The sequence below is a fragment of the Mytilus edulis genome, chromosome 1 (genome assembly GCF_963676685.1).
Source record: "Mytilus edulis chromosome 1, xbMytEdul2.2, whole genome shotgun sequence".
Lineage (NCBI taxonomy): Eukaryota > Metazoa > Mollusca > Bivalvia > Mytilida > Mytilidae > Mytilus > Mytilus edulis.
The window spans coordinates 43,129,678-43,153,700 of NC_092344.1; the positions used below are offsets into that span (position 1 = coordinate 43,129,678).

General features: G+C 32.4%; 1 protein-coding gene across 1 annotated transcript; it reads right to left on the bottom strand.

Annotated features, from left to right (window-relative positions):
* Positions 1 to 385: 385 nt before the first annotated feature.
* On the bottom strand, positions 386 to 22,591 carry LOC139516847 (TPR and ankyrin repeat-containing protein 1-like). Its single transcript, XM_071307237.1, has 12 exons — positions 22,582 to 22,591; positions 21,815 to 21,973; positions 21,079 to 21,626; positions 18,717 to 18,782; positions 15,438 to 16,308; positions 13,685 to 14,874; positions 12,910 to 13,320; positions 11,821 to 11,917; positions 5,756 to 5,953; positions 3,900 to 4,210; positions 1,901 to 2,053; positions 386 to 616 (listed from the first exon to the last, which is right to left on the bottom strand). Exons 1-12 carry the CDS (start codon positions 22,589 to 22,591, stop codon positions 386 to 388), a joined length of 4,245 nt encoding a protein of 1,414 aa, XP_071163338.1.
* Positions 22,592 to 24,023: the final 1,432 nt, after the last annotated feature.

The following is a 24,023-nucleotide window of genomic DNA, read 5'->3' on the forward strand; positions in this document are numbered from 1 at the left end:
GGCATGCATTTATTATTTTATCATAAGAAATTTCTTATTCTTATTTTTATATAAAACTATTTTAAACACGGTTGTATAGAACTATTTAAAAAGCGCATTTTACAGTTGCCGTCAACTTTGTGCACGCCGTCATAGTCAGATAAACAATGAGTTGGCTTTCTGTAGTAGTTATTCACACAAGGACATAACGGAAAACAAGTAGAAGTTCATTAACCTCTGATACTTGTTCTGTCAGTTAGTGAACTATTGTGTAATTTAATCAAACAGTTATTTCGTATGTAACTTTTCAAATCTCATTATAGATACTGGTTATTATAATTTTAAACAATTGGAATACAATAATGTACTATTTAATAAAACTGGTTTAGAAAGCAGAACTTGATGATCATTTACCATTGTTCAATAGAATAGATGCTGCAAGCTTAATATAATCATTTGCACCATCGAATTTTTTTACCAGGAACATCACTCTGCAAGAAATATCACGAATTCTATTCAAAGCTTTTTTCATTTCGTCGTGATTTTTCTGTGTATGATAATACTCAGCAGCATTCCTATTTATTTGGTCTTCAGTTTGATTATCCCGTACTTCTGTTTTGTCTGGATTAGGGTTCTCCTGAAACATCCAATAAGACGTTAGAAGAAGTGTCCATATAGATAGACAGGTGTACAAATTTTAAACAATCTTGCATTTAAAAAGTCATATACACTTTTTACCTTGTTAAGATGCTCAGAATAAAAGAAAAACATGTTGATGAGTTCTGTGTTTAACATTACTATCAAAATATATCAGGAAAAATTTGCGATCATTTAAAGGACTTCTTTCGGAAGTAGTTCAGCATAAGGTTGGGTAATTATGTAGTCCATGCTTAAATGTTTATACATACTATACAGAACTAAAGATGACAAGACATTCTTTATATATCTTGATTCTAGTCATTTAAAAAATTTACAAATGAAAAAGGTAGGTCAAATTTTGACTGTGAAATAAGTGCATGAAATCGAATATGTGCGCTTAATACGAATGTAGATTTTTCTAGTATATACATCAAAAACAATATCTACATGTATTTATATAAAACCAATATCTATTCTAAGGATAACGATTTTTTTTGGGTAATTTTAGTAATAAACTAGAGGCTCTCAAGAGCCTGTGTCACTCACCTGATTCTACTTTTGGTTTTAAAAATCATATAAAAAAGATAAAAATCATGACCGATACTTAAATAGTGATTGAGGCCAAATTTGGTTAAATATTGTATTCCATTCAGTGGTTCTCTACGAGAAGACATTTGTATGCATGTCCTATAGGGTCCTAAGTCCCCTGCTGGTGGCCATCTTGGATGCTGCATCGGCTTCAGAGTAACAACACTTGGTCAGCATATCATAAGAAACAATCATGCTATGTTTAGTTTCATTCCATTCAGAGGTTCTCTAAAAGAAGACATTTGTTTATATTTCCCATAGAGTTCTATGTAAACTAAGTCCCCCGCTGGCGGCCATTTTAGATGATTGATCGGCTACATTGAACACCACATGGTCAGCACCTCATAAGGAACATTCATACCTTGTTTGGTTCCATTCCATTCATTGGTTCTCTAGGAGAAGTTCAAAATGTAAAAAATTATCGACGACGGAAACCAAGGGATGAGAATAGCTCACCTGGCCCTTCGGGCCAGGTGAGCTAAAACTCGTAAACATGTCATTAACAGTACTATAGAGAGATGAGGTCGGCAATTAGCGTGTTGGCGGTCGAAAAAAAAAGTTTTTCTTCATCCGCGTTTTTTTTTTTAAATATTTCGTTCGTTTGTATTATTTGAACAAGAAAACAGATGGTGATTTTGTATTTCAGCGCAAAATATAATTTAAGACAGTCCTTTATCTAAATGTTACTTCTCACCTGATATCTGTGAAGTGAATGAATAGCTTCTTCAAACTGTTTGTTTTCAAGATGTACATCAATGGATTTTTCGTAACGTCCAGCACGTTCGTAATATTTACAACTTTCTAGGGGTTTCTTTGTTCTTCTATACATTTCGGCTGCTTTTTCAAACTTGAAATAAAAGAAGAATCTTTAATACATGAAAAACATGACCCAGTGACACTATTCCCTATGAACAAAAATAAAATTTCATTATATAAACGACTTTCTCATGTTTATTTCTATTTGTGGTTTCTACTGTTTTTGACTTTACAACTCCCTACCTATTTTTTGAAAAAAAAGTGCGGTCGAAAAAAGATTATCTTGCCACACAATAATCTAATGCAGTAAAAATTATGAAAGGAACATAAAAATTAAGGTGTGCTTCAAACTAGTTTAGCAGGCTGGAATTCACACAAATAATTTGCTGAAAAAAACCTTTTGTACTACATAGTTAAACCATTTAGAATTATGTCAATACCCATGATTAGTAACCCTCTTCAGAAGAATTGGACAGCGGTCCCATGTTTGTTATATTTGTGTTAAAAATTATCGTAACTATGAAGACAAATCGCTAACGTTAAATCGGTATCGGCAAAATCAGTTACGGTAAATCGGTATAGGTCAAACAGAAGTAGGTATCTGAAAAGTGAAAACACGTGACAACTCAACACTGTCAAGCTATTTACAAATACATTGCGTAAAACAGGATCTCATAAAATTGTGAAGAAAATATGTGTTTGATCACACGCACATGCGAAGAGATGGATACGCAATAAATCTCTACTCAAGATTGGATATAAAATATAATTGCGATATGAAAAATGACATAATTGTGACATATTGGTGAATTCAAATGAGACAGCAACATAAGTATTTAAAAACCGAAAAAAATGTAGAGTTCACTATGCATCTGAAAGATGTTCGACCTCATAAGTAAAAAATAAACTGACAACGGCATGGCTAAGAAACAGACACACAACAATGGATGTGTCAAGTGATGAAAAAAGCTCAATTAGTCCTTTGTGTCTCAGAGTCTTTTGTAGACGAGTTTATTTACAACCACTGGGTCGATGACACTGTTGGTGGAGTTTTAATTCCCCGAGAGTATCACCAGCTCAGTAGTCAGCACTTCTGTGCTGTGGTGACATGAATTATCATTGATATGGTCCTATTTCCAAATGAACAGTTTTGAATTTTTGAATTTTTAATACTAAGGCTTTTCTATTTAGGAATAGATAACCTTAGCTGTATTTGGCAAAACGTTTAGAAATTTTGATCATCAATGCTCTTCAACTTCGTACTTTATTTGGCCTTTTTAACCTTTTTGGATTCGAGCGTCACTAATGAGTCTTTTGTAGACGAAACGCGCGTCTGGCGTAAATACAATATTTAATTTGGTATCCATGGTTTATTTGGGCAATTTGAGCTAAAAATATAAGCTGCGGTTAATTTGACGATATTTGCCATTTCGTGATAGCTGTGTACAACTTTACCGTTATCAACTTTTATATGGGTAGTAGTTGTCAGAATCTAGAGAAAAAAATCATCTTGACTTTCATAATTCAATAATCTAAATCCCTGATTTCAAGAATAAGAATAAAGATTAAGATGCAATTACTACTATCAAACACAAAATATGACATTGTGTAAGGTATGAAAGCACAATCTAATCAAATCCGAAAGTGTATTTTGATGATGACCATATCATAAGTTTATTTGGAATAAGTCTAAAAACAATTTTATAATAAAAAAAATGATAAATGCCCTTGTAGTTTAGAAATACATATGGTTGTGGATATTTTTATTTCAATTCTTATTTATTGTCGCCTGAATATATATTTGGCCACCATTCATCAAATACAGTACTTTACATACTGGAAAAAATGTTTGTGTACGACTTTGTACATATTGACAGATTCAGTTATTGAAAATATAACATAAAACACGATATCAAAGAGTTATCGTTTATACTAACCTGTTCTCTTTTCTCATATAGTTCAGCAGCTAGATCAAATTGTTTTGCTGTTTCTAGACATTTTGCAGCCTCCTTGGTTTTTTTTGCCTCTAAAAATTTTAAAGTTGCCTGAAGAAGTTCCTCTTTCCATTGTGGACTATTTTGAGGTAGAGTGCTAGCAATTTTGTAATGTTGATAGGCATGTGCTATGTCTTCCATTTTTGAATCGCCTGCAGTATTAAAGCATTTTACTGCCTGAGTATACATCTTCAATTTCATAAATTCCTCTCCTTTATCAACCCATTCTCTTGGTGTAGACTTTCTTGTAAAAGCTGAAAACATAGAACAGTGAATTTATAAAGCAGAAACTAACACAGATTTCTGAGAAACACCTAAGCACTTTAAAATTAAAAACTAGAGGCTCTAAAGAGCCTGTGTCGATCACCTTGGTCTATGTGCATATCATAAACGAAAGACACAGATGGGTTCATGACGTGTTTGTAGATCTTACATTACTGAACATTATTGCTGCTTACAATTATCTCTATCTATAATGAACCTATGAATCTATCCCAGCAGAAAGAGTATTTTGTAAAAATTTACAAAATTTACAAAATTTATGAAAATTGTTAAAAATCGACTATAAAGGACAATAACTCCTTAAGGAGTCAATTGACCATTTTTATCATGTTGACTTATTTGTAAGTCTTACTTTGCAGTACGTTATTGCTGTTTAAAGTTTATCTCTATCTATAATAATATAACCAAGATAATAACCAAAAGCTGCAAAATTTTCTTAATATTACCAATTCCGCAGCAGCAACCCATCAAGGGATTGCTTGATTGGTCTAAAAATTTCAGGGCAGATATACCGTGACCTAACAAACAAATGTATTACTGTCAGATTTGCTCTAAATGCTTTGATTTATGAGATTTTAGCCAAAAACTGCATTTTACCCTGTGTACTATTTTTAGCCATGTCTGCCATCTTGGATCGCAGGTGGGGTCATCGGACACATTTTTAAAACTACATACCCTATGATGATTGTGGAAAAGTTTGGTTAAATTTGGCCCAGTAGTTTCAGAGGAGAAGATTTTTGTAAAAATTAACGGCGACGACGGACGACGATGGACGACGCACGATGACGGACGACGACGGACGACGGACGCCAAGTGATTAGAAAAGCTCACTTGGCCCTTTGGGCCAGGTGAGCTAAAAGGTGACATACGACAATTTTGCTGCGTATCTACTACACTGCTGCGACTATTTCAATACATTTGGTATTGGCATGAAAATATTGTGTTATTAAAATTTGCTGTACAAAATTTAGAATTTTGAATTAAAAAATAAATCTTCCTTATGCAAAGCTCATTGACTTGCTCGGCTTTGGCTATACTTTTTTTACTTTTAATTTAATAATCTTTTAAATTTATTCTAAGTTTTTGATTTTCCAATACTTTGGCTTCGAGCAACCTAAATAGACTATTTGTCGAAATGTGCAACTGGTGTATTCAAATGGGTACTACTGATGTTATCATGGCATATTGGAACTAAAGTTATAGTTTTAGAATAGGTTGGTTTCCATTCAAACGCTATTAAATTGAAATTAAATATATGTTTAAGGAGATTGTAAAACAAGCAAATGATTCAGCAACACAATGACTTTATAATAGCAATACTCTTAACCTAATCATTCATGTCATGTTGAACTTGCAACATCTTATATTATGAAACATAAAAAAATATCACTATCAATATTCTCCCTGCCACCGTTATAGCCATTCATACTCCAAAATACTAAGCATGTGTGCAACACCCGCCCCTCCAACCCCCCCAATGATTTTTATTTCTGAAATATGAAATATATTGATTTTACATTTCACTTCCTTATCTTCTTCAACAAGTTCAACGAGATGTAAAGCCTGAAAGTATTCGAATATTGGCTTCCTCTGTTCTTTATCTTCGTCATATATCCAAACATTTTGCCTGGCTCTTGTAATTGCTGTGTACAGCTGCTTTAATTCCGAATTTAATACTTTGTGTTGTTTCGGATTGAACGACAATGGTCGTAAATCTGAAATGTTTAGAAAAGATTTAGAAACATCAAAAGTAAATTACAAAAAAAATTCTGACACACATGTTTATTTTCTTTAAGAATATTTTTTTCAACAAAGCTGTTTGATTTCATGATTACTGTTTAATTTGTATGTTTGTTTGACCATTTTTTAAACAAATTTAGTGAAAAACCGGATATTTTCCCCATACGTGTAGGATTTAGTAGTTTGCTGTGAAGATAATTTTAACGTGTATGTATGTATAACACTTTAAAACATTCATTTAAGTATTTGGAATGCGAATTGCGTGGTTTTAAACTAAAAATGTATTATTGACGGATGCACGTCATAATTTTTCCTCAGTGAACCTCTGACACTCTTTTTTAATGTTTTGTATACTTTAGACTACGTCACACAGTAACATATGTTATGACGAAGTTGTTGAGGTTCCAATTGTGGTAGAATTGTTGTCCAATCATAAAATTTGGAACAATTGTTATCCGTAATATAAATATAGGAGGATGAGTGCCAATGAAACAACTGTCTCATGTTCTTGTTTGGCTTTATAAATATTTTGATATGAGCGTCACTGATGAGTTTTATGTAGACGAAACGCGCGTCTGGCGTACTTAATTATAATTCTGGTACCTTTAAAAACTACCAAGTCACAATTTGTAACACAAAACCTACACCAAACAGCAAGCTATAAAGGGTCCCAAAAAAGACATTTGTAAAACCATTCAAACGGGAAAACCAACGGTCCCAGCTATATATATATATATATATATATATATATATATAAGTCTGAAAATTACACATAACAGTGTTAGAGTTAGATTTTCTACTGACAATTTTTTGTTCGTCCCTCAGCGGGATTCGAACTCACACCTTTGATACACTACAGCACCAATCGCTTAGCCTCATGCCCAGCGCTCTAGACCACTCGACCACATCCGCTATATAAAAATATAACTTCAGTAGTCGTAGTGTTACCTTGTCACGGAAGGCTAATCTAGAGATAGACATGAGACACGTGTTTTTTAAGCGTGTGTAGATGGTATATTATTATTTTTATACACAATGTTTATTTTTCATTTGTCAGCAATCTACCTCAACAATTTTTATATATCATATGGGATCATGATTCATTTCATTATACAGTCACTAGAAATAATATATATATATATTATCGAAAGGAATTATGTCTTTGTTACTGGACCTTTCAATTGTAAAATGTAATAGTGCATTAGCTACGAGTTTGACCAAAACAAATATGTGGGTTTTGTTTTATTTCAATCATTTCTTAGGTATATATTTTTATATACATATTTGTTTGTTTTAATTTCGTCAAAATAAGCCCAACAAGAATGTGTCCATGGTGCACGGATGCCCCATCCGAACTATCATTTTCTATGTTCATTTTCTATGTTCAGTTGACCGTGAAATTGGGGTTAAAAATCTAATTTGGCGTTAAAATTAGAAAGATCATTTCATTGGAATATGTGTCCTAAGTTTCAAGTTGATTGGACTTTAACTTCATCAAAAACTACCTCGACCAAAAACTTTAACCAAAAACTTTAATCTGAAGCGCGACAGACAAACGAACGGACGAACGGACGGACGGACGAACGCACACACAAGAAAACATAATGCCCATAAATGGGACATAAAAAAAACTTTCGCTAATGTATTTAATGGCTTGTAAGTTAATATTTAACTCATTTGAATTCATTTTAATGTTACCTTTTAACTTGATCGATATAGGCGAGTGATATTCAGACCTAAAAAATATTATTAATGCACCTATCTAACACACAGCTATATTATATATCATTCGAAAGGAAAACATGTGTAGATTCCATTTTTCCCGGTCGTAAAATAGAAATATGGTGCAATTTTTTTTTAAATTGGGGTCAAAGGTCATTCATAAAAAATTGAAAGAATGACACTTTTGAAGTATTATTGTCTTATTTGAAGCAGCTGGTAATATAGTAAATTCAAATTTTACTTTACACGATACTATGATAACGTCTCTCTGATTCTTAGTTGCATATTGTTCATGGTTTGGCGATAATTTACGTCATTTAGACGTTTTCACTCTGTTATAGTTAAAACGGCACTTTTTACAAAAACGACGTATAATAAAAAATAGTTGACCTTAAATGTGTTAATATTTACTATCATTGATGGTGTGCTATGCAAATAAAAAAATATGATGAAATATTTGTAAGTTGGTTGAGTAAAAGGGAGAGAAAACAACGCAATAAAGAGAGTAAAAAGTAGACGTCTTTGTCACATCAACAGTGACAATAGTCTCCTATTTGTTAACAGCCTACAAACCGTACCAAGATCGGAAATCACTATTCTAAATGTTTAATAAAACCACAAGCAAAATTAAGGAGGATATACGAATCACATTTTAAGTCTTTCCGTCCGTCATTCCCCACTTGTTTGCGGCCCGTGTCGAATTAAATCAGGTAACTTTTACATGTATACAGATATACAGTTCATCCAAAAACCAATGATATCAAATATAAAATGCATTGCTTTGAACTATAGAACTGATGTTAAACACACTTAGTTCAGAGATGTATTATGGGATGGCACGTGGTTTTTCGTAAATTAAATCAGTTCATTTTGACATTGACATTGGCATTTGAGCCGTCAAGTTTTCAAACGTTGTTTGATTCGTATTTGTCTGGTTTGTGTCCGGTTCATATCTTTTGAACCGTTGAACCTGGGTTTTCCAAACTAAGTATGCATATACATCATATAATAGGGGATGGCCATAAACTAAAATTTTTATTACGACTGCATTTATTTTCACTCACATTTGTGCAGTCAAAATGTTTGCAGTAAAAAATGCAAGCATTAATTTCTTACCAGTATTCAAAACTTAGATATATATAGATATTTATCAACTAATATGAATTTGCGGGATTTAGTTCGGGTAAACCTATATAAGTGTTTTTTTGTCATTCTGGAGGAGTATCTGTGAATAATCTATTTCTTTAAATGAAACGAAATAAATCTAATTCATTACAAATAATTTAATTTTCAATTTTGTGATTTTTTACAATCTAAATTCATATTTTAAAACTGAGCCTGTAAAGCTTTTGCTTTACTGGAACAATCCCTGATACTTCGCTGTTACTGACATGATTCAGTGTAACAGAGGCTTGCAGTGATTTCAGTACATGCACAAGTTCCCTATTGCATATTTTTCCTTCACAAGAACAAATTTATCAAGTCCTGAAGAAAGTATATGACGTATTAAGACCACTTTTTTCATCCGTACTCATACTTGGGTAAAACCTACTGCCGTATTTGTTTGTTATGACGCCATGTCTTTGTTTGATAGCTTTCAGAACATGTAGTTTGAATGATGATGCACTTGGTGGTAGGCGTGACACGATGGCAATCTTTTTGATTGGATGTCTGATATGTAGCTTGCTCAAATCGTCTTGATTAGACTTATACATACTTATTTTGGGTTTCGGACACTTTAGAGTTTTCTTGCAGCACCGATCTACGTGTTAATATGAATTTTGTTTAATTTGTGATAGACCCGCCATCTATTGATGATTTCAAAAGCGTTTAAAGAGAGTTAGGAACAATGATAGATGATGAGCTGTTAGAACATGTAAGAGCATGAGCTGCTGGTAAAGGTTCATATATTTAATAAAAAAAACTATACATGCACAATAAACATGGTGCATCGCTAACCATAATTACCACTGGTTATAGAACTCGTAAACAGCACACAGTTGTTCCATGTCTAGAATACAACGAAGTGCCAGGTCATCGTTGGACCTCGGACATTATTCCTCTTTAATTGTTAATCCGTATTTAGAATAAGAAGCCTGAAGATATCATATTATAAGCCCGGTACCTTTGATAAGTATGATTAAAAGGACACTATGATCTCTGTATACCAGAGACTAAATGCTAAAGAGGTAAACAACTATAGCTTATCGTATGGCCTAAAACAAGAAGCAATAGCCAACACTGTATAATAAGTTATAAAGGTTCTAAAATAATTTTAATTAGATACCCAAAAGCTTGATTCATGCTCAAAACTACAAACAAAAGCAAAAATCATAAAAAGCAGCCTATAACGACAACCATTATGAATAACAAATCAATTTAAAAGATATCAGGCATATTATCGATTGTTTACGTTAGACACGCGTTTCGTCTACGTAAGACTCATCGGTGACGCTCGACCCAAGTAAAACTTCGAAGAATATTTAAAAACACGTAATCCGGGTTAGGTAATATATACGCCTGAGGTAGAACATTTATTGTATTTCAAATATCTACGAAGAATTCAAATTTGTCAACTGAATGAATAGATATCCCTATATATTTAAGTATTTATAGCATGTCAACATACAGGCTCTTGACGTGGCCCTAGCGTGTTTATCATGTAGGTAATTCATTAACTAGAGGCTCTAAAGAGCCTGTGTCGCTCACCTTGGTCTATGTGAATATTCAACAAAGGACACAGATGGATTCATGACAAATTGTGTTTTGGTGATGGTGATGTGTTTGTAGATCTTACTTTACTGAACATTCTTGCTGTGTACAATTATCCCTATCTATAATGATTGGCCCAGTAGTTCAGTGGAAAATGTTAGTAAAAATTTACAAATTTTATGAAAATTGTTAAAAATTGACTATAAAGGGCAATAACTCCTTAGGGGGTCAATTGACCATTTTGGTCATGCTGACTTATTTTTAGGTCTTACTTTGCTGTAAATTATTGCTGTTAACAGTTTATCTCTATTTATAATAATATTAAAGATAATAACAAAAAACGGCAAAATTTCCATAAAATTACCAATTCAGGGACAGCAACCTAACAACCAGTTGTCCAATTCATCTGATAGTAGATAGAGTAGATAGATCTTGACTTGATGAACAATATCAACCCCTATCAGATTTGCTCTAAATGCTTTGGTTTTTGAGTTATAAGCCAAAAACTGCATTATACCCCGATGTTCTATTTTTAGCCATGTCGGCCATCTTGGTTGTTTGGCCGGGTCACCGGACACAATTTTAAACTAAATACCCCAATGATGATTGTGGCTAAGTTTGATATTATTTGGCCCAGTAGTTTCAGAGGAAAAGATTTTTGTAAAAGATAACTAAGATTTACGAAAAATGATTAAAAATTGACTATAAAGGGCAACAACTCCTTAGGGGGGTCAATTGACCATTTTAGTAATGTTTAACTTATTTGTAGATCTCAATTTGCTGAACATTTTTGCTGTTTACAGTTTATCACTATCTATAATAATATTCAAGATAATAACCAAAAACAGCAAAATTTCCTTAAAATTACCGATTTGGGGGCAGCAATGGGTTGTCTGATTCATCTGAAAATTTCAGGGCAGATATTCTTTGGTTTTTGAGTTATATGCCAAAAACTGCATTTTACCTCTATGTTCTATTTTTAGCCGTGGGGGCCATCTTGGTTGGTATGCCGGGTCACCGGACACAATTTTTAAACTAGATGCCCAAATGGTGATTGTGACAAAGTTTGGTTAAAATTGGAACAGTAGTTTCAGAGGAGAAGATTTTTGTAAAAGTTAACGACGGACGACGGACGACGGACGACGGACGACGGACGCCAAGTGATGAGAAAAGCTCACTTGGCCCTATGGGCCAGGTGAGCTAAAAAGAAATATATCAGAACATTAAAAGTGAAACAATGGAACAAGCAGCAAGCTTGACATAAAGTTGAATTTATATACCACACTATCGCTTTAACTGAAACAGATTCTAATTTCTTTCTCTTTCAATTTTGTGAAAAAAGATTTATTTTGTTTACATGTATAAAATTATCTTCATATTAAATGTATGCTAAATCCATTGTTTTTACCTGTTGACATTTGCAAAGGTATTTTTGATTCATTCTTGGAGTCTTTCTTTACAAGCTTTTCGAGAAACGATAAAACAACTCTCCATTCTTTTGTAGCCTGAAAATACATGTTATTTTGTTGACGGATTTCAAGATAAACATCAAAGTTTGTACAGCCAATTACTTTAACTTATTTATAATATATAGAACAAACCCTTTAAACCCGTTACATCGTTGACAAATGACTGAATTTCATTGGTCTAACTTTAGCCGTAATGTTAAGTATTCGCATTGTCATCTAATTAAATTATGTAGTGAAAAAGGTTATCATTTTTCTCTGTTTCGATGGCGTTCTTTCTGTTCTTGGTTTCTTTTTGTTAATCACTATACTTTTCGTAGGCAGCTATACGGAAGTTATAGTGGGAAAGAGATCGCTTTTCTTTGTGAAGAACCTAAGTGCTTATCACGACGATACTTAACTATTAGTTGCATACGATTCACCCACCTTCTTGATTTTATTACGTAACAAAAGTCAGTTCTGATTGGTTTCGAGATTGTTGGTTTCCAACAAAATGTATAGCAATATGGGCGCTGGAGATCCGATTGAAAAATTTAATTGCTATATATCGCGATGAATACACACTATTGAATAAGTGAATACTTCTCATTTTTATCGAAGTTTCTTATAGATGACTATACAGTGTATACACCATCGGTTTTGCTCATTATTGAAGAAAGTACAGTGCATTATCATTGTTTACATTTGTGTCTTTTAGTCTTTGGTGAATGAATTTTTCATTATCACACATTATCATGTTGATATACGTTTACGCATGGTTGATAATATGCATGAATAAGTGTATGTTGTGTCGTCGAAGTTCTCCTCTTATATTTGAGGTGTTTCCCTCAGTTTTATTTTGTAACCCGGATTTGTTTTTTTCTCAATCGGAACAGTGGTATACTACTGTTGCCTTATTTTGCTCATTTTGTAAAAGAAAGGACCAATATCTGTGTTTTCCCTTCCCCATTTTCTTTTAAACCAAACTGATCATCAGAAATTCAGATGACTAACACTATTCAATGATTAATTACTTTAAAGACCATCATTACCTCTGAATCGGTAAATATATTGTAAAGCAAAACATCATCAAATTCCAATCCTTTTGCCTCGTATAATGTAAGAATAAGTCCACTTTTCATTTCCTCTGGAATATTATCACGTGCTTTGTCATTAACCACTAAAATCGCTTGATGTGCACCAAATTCAATTTTAGAGGTTTCTCTGACGTTTTCACATAAGATAAGACTCAGCGAATTAGAGGAAATCGTCTCGAGAAGAACTGGTTTCGGTCCTTTAAATAGACATTGATCACTTGGAAGACTGTCGAAGGAATCTGGAAACAAGTCTTTTAGAATATCAAGTACGCTTGTAGCCAAAGCTGTAATTCCTGAATGTGACCTATAGTTGTGCGGAAGCTCGTATATATGATCTGGTTGAACAGAAACCCCGACAGTTTTAACCTACAAATGTTGATTCTCAGATTAAAATGTCTGTTTTTAAGACAAATATGTTATTAATGGTAAACGTTTTACAAGTTTTGATGAAGCTCTCCAAAACCTCATTACTATATTTTATCGAGGTTCTATATAGCTATTTAATTATAAGTCCTCATCGCAGGTCCTTGTTTCATCATAACTTTGACGTTTTTGTAAAACGAAATAAAAATTAAAGAAAATTGAACTTCATCATAATAAGTTTTTTTTTTATTTCAAAGCTTATAAAATCGATGTAGTTTATTTAAGGCATTAGAACCAGAGGACTACACATAAAGAACAGCATTAAACAGTTTTGTACTTTGTTTTTATAATTTGAATTTAAACTTACTGATGAGTCCTTACTGGCGTAATGAAAAAGACTGACTAGATCTTTAAACCGGAATGATATTCCTTTCATGATACTTTGAGCTGTGTCACCAGTCACAAACATTCCATGCGGACTTTCACAAAGTTTGATAAGCAGAAACAGTTCAGCCTGGGCAAAGTCCTGAGCTTCATCAACATATATTTCATTTACTTTCCATTTTGGATTTTTTTGTTTGCGAAATCTTTGATACAAATTTTGAACTAGATCTGTTTGATCGAACATTTGTTTGTTTTGTCGAATATGTTCATATTCAAGGAAAAAAGAGTAAAGTATTTCTCTTTCATCGACGAAAGCTGGGGCTTGCTTCTTTCCTATTTCAAAATAGCTATTCTTATCCAAAAATCTTCCGCCATAGATTGCTTCATAAGACCCTTTGATAATAGACATAATTTCGGTCCAAACTAATGACGGATGATATTTCCCTTTATGCTTTTTAAACTTTCCGATAATGCGAGGCCAAATAACATCTTCAAACACCTCATAAGTCACTTCTCGTCTCGGATCAACTTTCTTCATACGAGTTCTTTTGTTTTCAACGAGAGTTATATTTTGATCTACCTCTTCTTCCTCTTCGTCACTTTCACTGTCATCACTGTACTCGTAATCAATTTCGTCATCTAAAATTATTTGCAAATCATCGATGTCCGTCCAGCCTTGTATTTCAGACTTTAAACTCCCGTCAATATGTCTTTCAAAATAGTATGGAGGCCCTAAGGTAGCATCAAGCATTAACCAAAAATGTTTAGCGGTAATAAACACTGGGTACTGAAGTTTTTTCATATCCTGAAAACGATTTGGTAATTCGTTATCTTTCGTTTGAAATAGTCGTGATGTAATTTCATCGCCTTCGACAAAACTTGTAAACATTTTCTGGACTTCCCTGCAAAGCACACCATTTTTTGTTATGAATATTTGGCGTAATTCATCATCATTTTCATCACATCTCATATCATCTTTGGCGTCTTTTTTTCCAATACTGCATTGATTACTTTCGTCTTCATCGCAAGCAGAAGAACTTTTGTTAAAACAAGCTTCACTGCTCTTTAGATTCCTTTCACGAATTTCTGCATGCAGGCTTTCATCTACGACGTGGTCATTCATTGATTCCTGTTTATCAGGAAAAAAAGTTTCTCTTCTATCTTCCGTCATCTCTGGAAATGAAATACCAATTCCTCAAAATGATAATGTAAATAATATGACATTTAAATTATATATTGAGCAGTGTTGGTTTTTAAAGTATAAAATAGTTGAACATTATACTATTATATGAATCGACTAACAAATGTTTATGTATGCGATATTATGATGTTTGCTTTTCTGTTATGCAAATATCGTAAATTGAGGCGATTGTCTAGTTTGATATTCACTGTCCATTTATATTTGATCGTATGTTCTTTTACTTACCAGGAATTCAAGAGAGTTGTATATATAACTCATAAATCCCGCTTGAAGAAAAAAAGAATATAAACTCCAGCCTATTAAACATTGTACAAGCTATTATCAGAGCGAGTAGGGTATCACTACGAGTAAACTGTAAGAATGCATTGATAAAATCATGAATGGAAAGATTTCGTGGGGGTCGGTCTTTATTGGGATGCCTGGAAAGAACTACTGATCTTCAGCATGTTATAAAAGACATCGCTCAATGGAAAATTAACAAGAATTAAACAGAATAGAAAGTATATGATAGTATATTTTTATATTAAACAAATACCTTTAAAATCGTCTGTATGTTCGATTTGTATATCGTCCGGTGTCGCCTGGTCAATAATCTTCGGCCACCAAAACTGTTGAAACCTGTACCAAAGGCGATAAACACAGCATGTTGTTTTGCCGGTTCCACTGCGACCAATCAAAACTATTGGTGCGTCGAATGGTAGGTTCGTTATCTGATATTCAACATCTGTGACTCGAAAAGGGAACTCTCCTTTCATCTGGTGCAAAATGTTTAATGCAACATTGGAAGAAAATGTATAGAACTTGATAGTACTGTACTCCGTCTCTTTTGAACTTGCAGGTGGGAAAAAAGATATTTCTGCAGCCAAGTTCTCCTTGCCTTGATCTGATTCAACATAAATGTTTGGTGTTTTTAACTCGCGATTATCGTTTTGGTTGTTCTGTCGTGTGTTAAAATCAATATTCCGTGCTTTCATACCACAAAGTTTTTTCTGAATGAGACAAGATGCTCCTTTTTCGTGAGATTTCTCAATTGAACTAACAATTCTTTCCACGGCTTGATGGATGTTTTTATGTTCCATTACAACTTCCCAGATTCTGATAATATCTGTGTACACATTCACTTGTTGTTCACATTGCATTGTTAGTCGATCTGAAAATTGTTTACCTATCTCCCATATCAGTCTACTTGCAGAAGATATTTTTGATTCAAAAAGTTTTATTCTACCAGAACCCGTGACTAACGGTTTGAAAAGACTTTTTGAGTAAATCCCAGATGCCAAGGCGTTGACTATCTTCAATATTCTTTCCTTATACACTTTCTTAATTCGATTACTTTGTAGACTTTTTAAAACACCAGAAGTGCATTCAACCTCCCATTGTTTCCCCTCTAAGCTCCCATGCCAGATCTATAAAATATATTTCGAATAGGATAAAAACAAATAAGGTATCATTTTGTATATGTCCAAACTTTGACAATCATGTTAAAAAAAATAATGTTTTAGACTGCAACAAGTATGAATTAATCCCATGACTACCACATCACAAAAATTTAAAATAAAAACCTGGAATCTTTATGGTTATTAATAAACTTGTTTAAAGTTTTTATAGGAAGGTTTATAATTGTATTTTCATGTGTGCCAAAGTTGACCTTAACATGTGTTGGATGTTCTACTTTTTTTATTCTAAAATGTTTATGTTCTGAAAATTTTACAATTAGATTTTCATGTCAATGTTTTGGCACACCTGATAATTTTTTTCATAGTAACATGCTGTATTGTTTGCATTAAAACTATATCGGCTATCTTCTATACTATTCAACCGATAATACTTATAAGAAAACCAATATAACACATAATTCAGTAATTGCGTTATACTATTCGATCTCGGCTGACTGGCTGAAGAAAACTCAAAATATACTGTTTTGATATAGGAATATTATTTAAAAGAATTGCTTTACTTTACATAAACATTTTGAGTTTAACGTAGGAAGAGTTAAAGATGTTCATACATCATATATTAACTCGGAAAAAAAATGATATTCAAGAACTCACAAGGTGATTTTGTCGTATACAAGGTTGAAGACTTTAAATTTAAGACACTAGTGGTAACACATATTGTATCAAAATAGGCTATTTTTTTTATCATAGTTAATGCTTTATACATCGTTATTCTTTTTATTTTAAAAACTGTCAATATTTTAATAAACCAGCATTTAAATAATCTCAAAATATTCCATACTATTACTGAAACAAAAATCGATAATCAAGTCTGAATTTCTTAAAAAATTCCATACAGCATTTTGAATACGCTCACACAACGATGGTAGTTTTTTTTTAACTTCTGACTGCCCTTCAAGAATTCATATCATAAAGCCCTTTGATGTTGTATACAATTGACTATTCTCGTTCTTCTAACGTGAATATACTATTGATTGACATATAAAAGCATACGATAAACCACAGCTACTTTGGAATGCTTCTCTAACAATGAATAATGTTTATAAATTCTATGCCGAAGTATAGAATTTTAATGATTGAAGAATATTCTTGTCGAAAGTAGAATTATGTTGAATGTTAGTTTATCGCAACAATGTCATATTATTTCTTTTTAAATCCTTCAATTGTGATATTAAATAATAACTCGTTTAAGAGAAATAGACTATCAAATCTCAGTATAATTCATTATGTTTATATTACAATATTCAAAGCAATGTTCTGCGTGTTTAGTTAAGCAGACTATTTACCGGGTTTGTAATAACATGAGCAACACGACGGGTGTCACATTAAGCAAAAAACCGTAAATATAATTGGTATGATAGATCAAAAGTTTGCTTCATCGAAAGTCAAAATGTCACCAATAACTTAAAACATAAGATAATATGTTCTATGCCCTTCAGATAATTACATTTTTAGAATAAAAAAACCCGATATGTGACAGAATGTATATATTAGTTGCAAGACGTTGCTGTTGCTACTTAACCATAACACACTAAAAACACTTCACCATGAAAAAAATATATTCATATCAACACAGAAATGTCAAAGCATATTGAATAAGACAATTGATTTAATTTTCATGTATCAATATTTATTTCAGCCGCATGATCATTTGTTTAGATGTTTTTGTGTTCTGTTAAATTGTCCCCTTTAAAATTGTTATACGATGATGACTGATGTACCCATATTTTGACTATTTATTTATTGTGTCTGTTTAGTTAACGCATCAATGTAAATATAACGGAATTCGATGAGACTGTCATCAAAGTGAGAGGGTTAGCGCTATAAAACCAGGTTTAATCCACCATTTTCTACGTTTGAAAATGCCTGTACCAAAACCAGGTTTAATCCACCATTTTCTACGTTTGAAAATGCCTGTACCAAGTCAGGAATATGACAGTTCTTGTCCATTCGTTTTTGATGCGTTTTGTTATTTGAAATTTCCATGTGATTATGGACTTTACAAATTGATTTTCTTCTAAGTTCAGTATTTTTGTGATTTTACTTTTTGTTCAAATAGATAAAAAAAGTGTTAAATACAATTAAGTTCGGTTTTTTTTATTTCTTTTTTTATTTTGTTATTGCAATGCAAGCACCTATCTTCTATTCTATTAAAACATGTTATTAATCAATGGCATTTGGAAATGTCTCTGGATACATTGTATTGCATTTAAGAAATATCTAAGAGATAAGTGTAGCCTTGTCTGATGATTATTTCATATACAAGCGCATATATTTAAAAAAAAAAGATAAATATAAATATAAATATGAGTTTTCAAAACTGAAAAGTAATTCTTTTTTTTTCTTTGTCAACTTACTCCTAAATCCATCTGATCAATTTCTGATTCATCAACATCTTCATTGTCTACAGGTATTTTTTCAACCTAAAAGGAAAACACTTTGATAATCATCCGATGATTTATTCAGTTTAACGCATATCTTAAAAGAAAAATACTAAAATTAAAACATTTCAATATGATATGGTTTATTTTTTAGGAAAATCAAAGTTTCAGACGAAAAAATATATATAAGTTTTGTTTTATGCTCTGATTTATAGTTCCTAAAAGGTGACGGGTTTGAGTATTTCCACTTTTATTTTGCCATTTCAGGATCCAAATAATGACTCTTACATTTTAACAGACTTCATTTGTTTGTGATATGTTCTGTAGATCGAGCGTATAGTCAAAACTAATATACTATTGAAAAGGGGTGTGGGTTATATGTCAAAGTCATGATTACTCGATAACACAATAAAGCAGGAAAAGACTAAGGTATTGTACAAAAAGAGGTGGAAGATACCGTAAGGATGACAGTTCTTGTACATTCGTTTTTGATGCGTTTTGTTAGTTGATTTTGCCATGTGATTATGGACTTTCCGAATTGATTTTCCTTTAAGTTCAGTATTTTTGCGATCTTACTTTTTAGGTATGCATGCATATTTAAAGGAGGGAGACAGGGTGCATCAACAGGTTAAGCGTCACCTGATATGCGTGCTTCAACTTTGCCAATTCACATTCAGTGAAAACGCTACAATCACGTAACTTACAAGCCAGACGACTATAATTGTGTTAAAAAATCTAAGACTTCGAGGTTATGTCGCTAATGTATCTCATTATGAGCAGATTCCACATTTTTTAATTTTACTTTGGACTGCTGGGAAATGAGGGTTAATGCGTGACAAAACATTATTAAAATACTTGAAATGAAGTTAAACTAAAGGCTTTTAAGAGCCTGTGTCGCTCACTTTGGTCTATGTGCATATTAAACAAAGGACACAGATGGATTCATGAAAAAATTGTGTTTTGGTGATGGTGATGTGTTTGAAGTTCTTACTTTACTGAACGTTCTTGCTACTTACAATTATCTCTATCTATAATGAACTTTGCCCATTAGTAACAGAGGAAATTATTTTGTAAAAATTTACAAAAATTAACCAAATTAATGAAAATTGTTAAAAATTGACTATAAAGGGCAATAACTCCTTAAGGGGTCCACTGACCATTTTGATCATGTTGACTAAATGGTCATTTGACTTATTTGTAGATATTACTTTGCTGAACATTATTGCTGTTCACAGTTTATCTCTATCTATAATAGTATTCAAAATAATAACCCAAAACGACAAAATTTCCTTAAAATTACTAATTCAGGCACAGCAACTCAACAACCGGTTGTCCGATTCATCTGAAAATTTCAGGGCAGATATATATTGACTTTATAAACAATTTAACATTGTTATAGTTGCTCTAAATGCTATGGTTTTAGAGTTATAAGCCAAAATCTACATTTTACCCCTATGTTCTATTTTTAGCCATGGCGGCCATCTTGGTTGGTTGGCTAGGTCACCGCACACATTTTCTAAACTGAAAGCCCCAATGATGATTGTTGCCAAGTTTGGTTAAATTTGGCCCTGTAGTTTCAGAGGAGAAGATTTTTGTAAAAGATTACAAAAATTTATGAAAATTTAAAAAAAAAAAATGACTATAAAGGGCAATAACTCCTTAAGGGGTCAACTGACCATTTTTGTCATGTTGACTTATTAATATATCTTACTCTGATGAACATTATTGCTGTTTACAGTTTATCTCTATCTATAATAGTATTCAAAATAATAACCAAAAACGACATTTTTTTTTTAAATTACCAATTCAGGGACAGCAACCCAACAACCGGTTGTCTGATTCATCTGAAAATTTTAGATGAAATAGATCTTTACTTCACAAACAATTTTATTCCGTCAGATTTGCTCTAAATGCTTTGGTTTCAGAGATATAAGCCAAAATCTACATTTTACCTCTATGTTCTATTTTTAGCCATGGCGGCCATCTTGGTTGGTTGGTTGGCCGGGTCACCAGACACATTTTTTAAACTAGATACACCAATGATGATTGCGGCCAAGTTTGGTTAAATTTGGCCCTGTAGTTTCAGAGGAGAAGATTTTGGTAAAAGTTAACAACGACGACGGACGACGGACGCGAAGTGATGAGGAAAGCTCACTTGGCCCTTTGGGCCAGGTCAGCTAAAAGCTAGTTTTGGCTTTAAGAATTGTTTGTATGAATTTTACTTCATATGAGAACAAAAACAAGTCAGACAAAAGCCAAATGAGTAAAACTGTTCTAATTACATCAAGTTGGTTCACACGTCAAATAGTCTGTTTACCCAGTGAAAAATTTAACTTACATTTATTTCTTTGCACGGATCCCCACTTGAATGATCCAATATGGATTGTTTTGGACTAACGGAATCTATCAGTTTTCGAATTTGTAAAAGATATGTTTCATTTGTTATTTTTGGTTTGCTGTCAATACTTTTATCATATTGCGTCGGTTTATCTTTAATACGTTCTATGTTCAAAACAGATGGGTCTTGTCTTTTCTCTACGGTTGGCTTAGGAATTGTAGGTTCATCAGTTGTCTTTTTTTGTTTTTCAGCAGTTTTCATTTGGCTTGTGTCGTATTCAACTGCTTTCTGGAGGATTTTGTAACGAGGATCGCTCGCTTTAAGATAATCGAGAGGCAATTTCCCGTCCTTGTTCTGTACTTTACATGGAACACATTTCTGTTGTAATAGTACAGCCACATGTATCAATTTGGTGTTATATGTTTCTTTAGCAACTAAATGAAAAAGCGTGTTTTCATTTATGTCTAACTGCTTTGGATCCAACCTTGCATACTTATCTGGATGTTTAGCATACAATTCCAGACATTTGTTGAAAACAGAGAAGTTTCCTGCAATGGAACAAAACGTGCATTTATTTAAAAAAAAGTCAACGTCATTAACATTGTACGGACACTGTTTTCGTATCAAGAAGGTATAGAAGGTTTTAATTATATACAAAAGTACTGTTCTCTTTACTGAATATTTCAGAAAACAAACGAATTTATATATTGGTGGTATATTAAAGAAATAAACTTACCTGGATCTTTATGCAATCCAAGAAATAATGCAGAATGAATAGGAGTACTGCAGGATTCAAGATTTAAGTATTGAGGATCACAATGATGATGACAGATCAGTGTATTGAGCAAGTTATACCACTGTCTATCAACAGCATTTGTTATACAAATCTGGCCACCTACAAATAAATAAAGGTTAACAATATAATATCAAAGTAATAATAAAACATTTTTGTGTTTCCTAATCGGATTTCTATGAATTATTGTAGCTGTTTTTCGTCATTGATTATGTCTTATAACTAGATACTATGTGTCATACACAATACCATGATTGGCATTTGCTTGAGGAACAGGAAACACTAAGTACCCTCTCAATCATAGTAGTCAATTTCCTGTTAATGGTTGTGTTAATTTTATTATGTTCAGGTTTTATTTTCTATGATGTTTATTTGGGTTTTTTTTTATAAATATTTTCTTATTCTGTCACTTATTTTATTCTATTAATCTTTTTTGATATTAACGTGCACGGAAATTAATGCAGAAAGTAATAATGAAATGTTCTTCAGAAAATCACAGACATTATCTTTTTTCCAAATCATATAGTCTTATATAAGTTTCTCTATACAAATCACAAATTTAGGTCATTAAATGCGTCGCATTTATCAACTTGGATGCATTGTTTTCATATTTTAAACGTTATTGTACAATATTCTTTATTAAACAGGATATCAAGCATCCATTTGCTAGTTTACGAAATTTATGCTTTTTAAAGGAGAGAGAAACATACAGTAAGTCATTCTTGTGGCCAATGATTGTATTACGTATGCATTATACAATTAGTAGCGGACAAATAGTTATAGTATTAAGCATATCTTATTACTCATGATATTTTCTGATATGTAACTACTACCCCACTATTGTAATACTTGATGCCGGGATCTATCAACATGATACTAAAATTCGTTCAAATTAGTGGTAAGTGCAACTGAAACGTTATGTGTTAATGCTCTGCGCTGAAGGTTTCAATGTCATTTGAGGATGGAAGAGAGAATCAATTTACTATAGAGGTTTTTTTTTAACTTAAAAATTAAGTGAGTGTCATGAATTATTCAATTAATGCCGCATCCAATTTTCTTAGTTTAGTTTTAATGATTTTATGCATATCTGTTTTTGAGATATATTATAAATTATGTATTTGAAAAGTTTCTTATATAAAAGTCATTGTATAAAAAATAATTTTACAAATATTTACATCACATGTGTAAACTTTACCTCGGTCTACCCTTCCACCATTCCGGAGAAAGCAGTCTACTACCTTCTCAATTAAGTTTGGAGATTGCTCATTTGGAAATTCTTTATCTAGGTGAGCTATTAATTGTTCAATTTGTATTGCAGATGCAAATCCAGAAAGACTCAGTATGCCATGCTTCCTGTTATGTGTTGTTACCAATTGGTATAATTGCATCCATTTTTCTTGCTCTATTAAATGATGCAATACCTTCTCAAATTGTTTTTGAGCTATTCTGCATAATTCTTCGGGAATTTCTGAAACGAATTTGTGTTTAATCTGTAGTGATACTGGAGCTTACACGGTCAGATTGTTTAATTCAAATCTGATTGATATTCATAATACTTCATATGTACCAGAAATAATCGATAAAGTAATGTTAAAAAAATCGCCTCTTTAATCTATTTCATACGCCAGCGCTTTAAGAATATTGAAGATGTCGCTTTTGCAAAAAACTCATTAGCCGCGAGATGCGCGTTTCGTCTTCTTCAGACTCATCTCGCAAAACTAATTCTGAAGTTGAGAAGCTTTGAAAACAAATACTTTTTTACTAAGGCCGTTGGTTTTACCTGTTCTATTTTTTTTTAAATAATAAACAATCGCAAACCTTTATTCTTTTGCGTTATTAATAATATATTGAATTTGTGCACAGAAAAGTCTGCCCAATTATATTTTAATTAAAAGATGTAAAGTACACTATTAAGAGAAAGAATCAATATACACAATCCGACAACCTTCATTTTATGTAACTTAATTACCAAGATATAAAACATAGTTATTGATTTGAATTTCATTTTGTTATTGAATCACGTTATCCTGTACCTTGATCATTTTGCAGCAGATTTCATTCATTCACACCGATAGAACAGTAAGACTCGATACGTGGAATGTGAAATTATATCAACTTCCCAAGTGAGAGAGACAAAAGTAATAATTTGCTG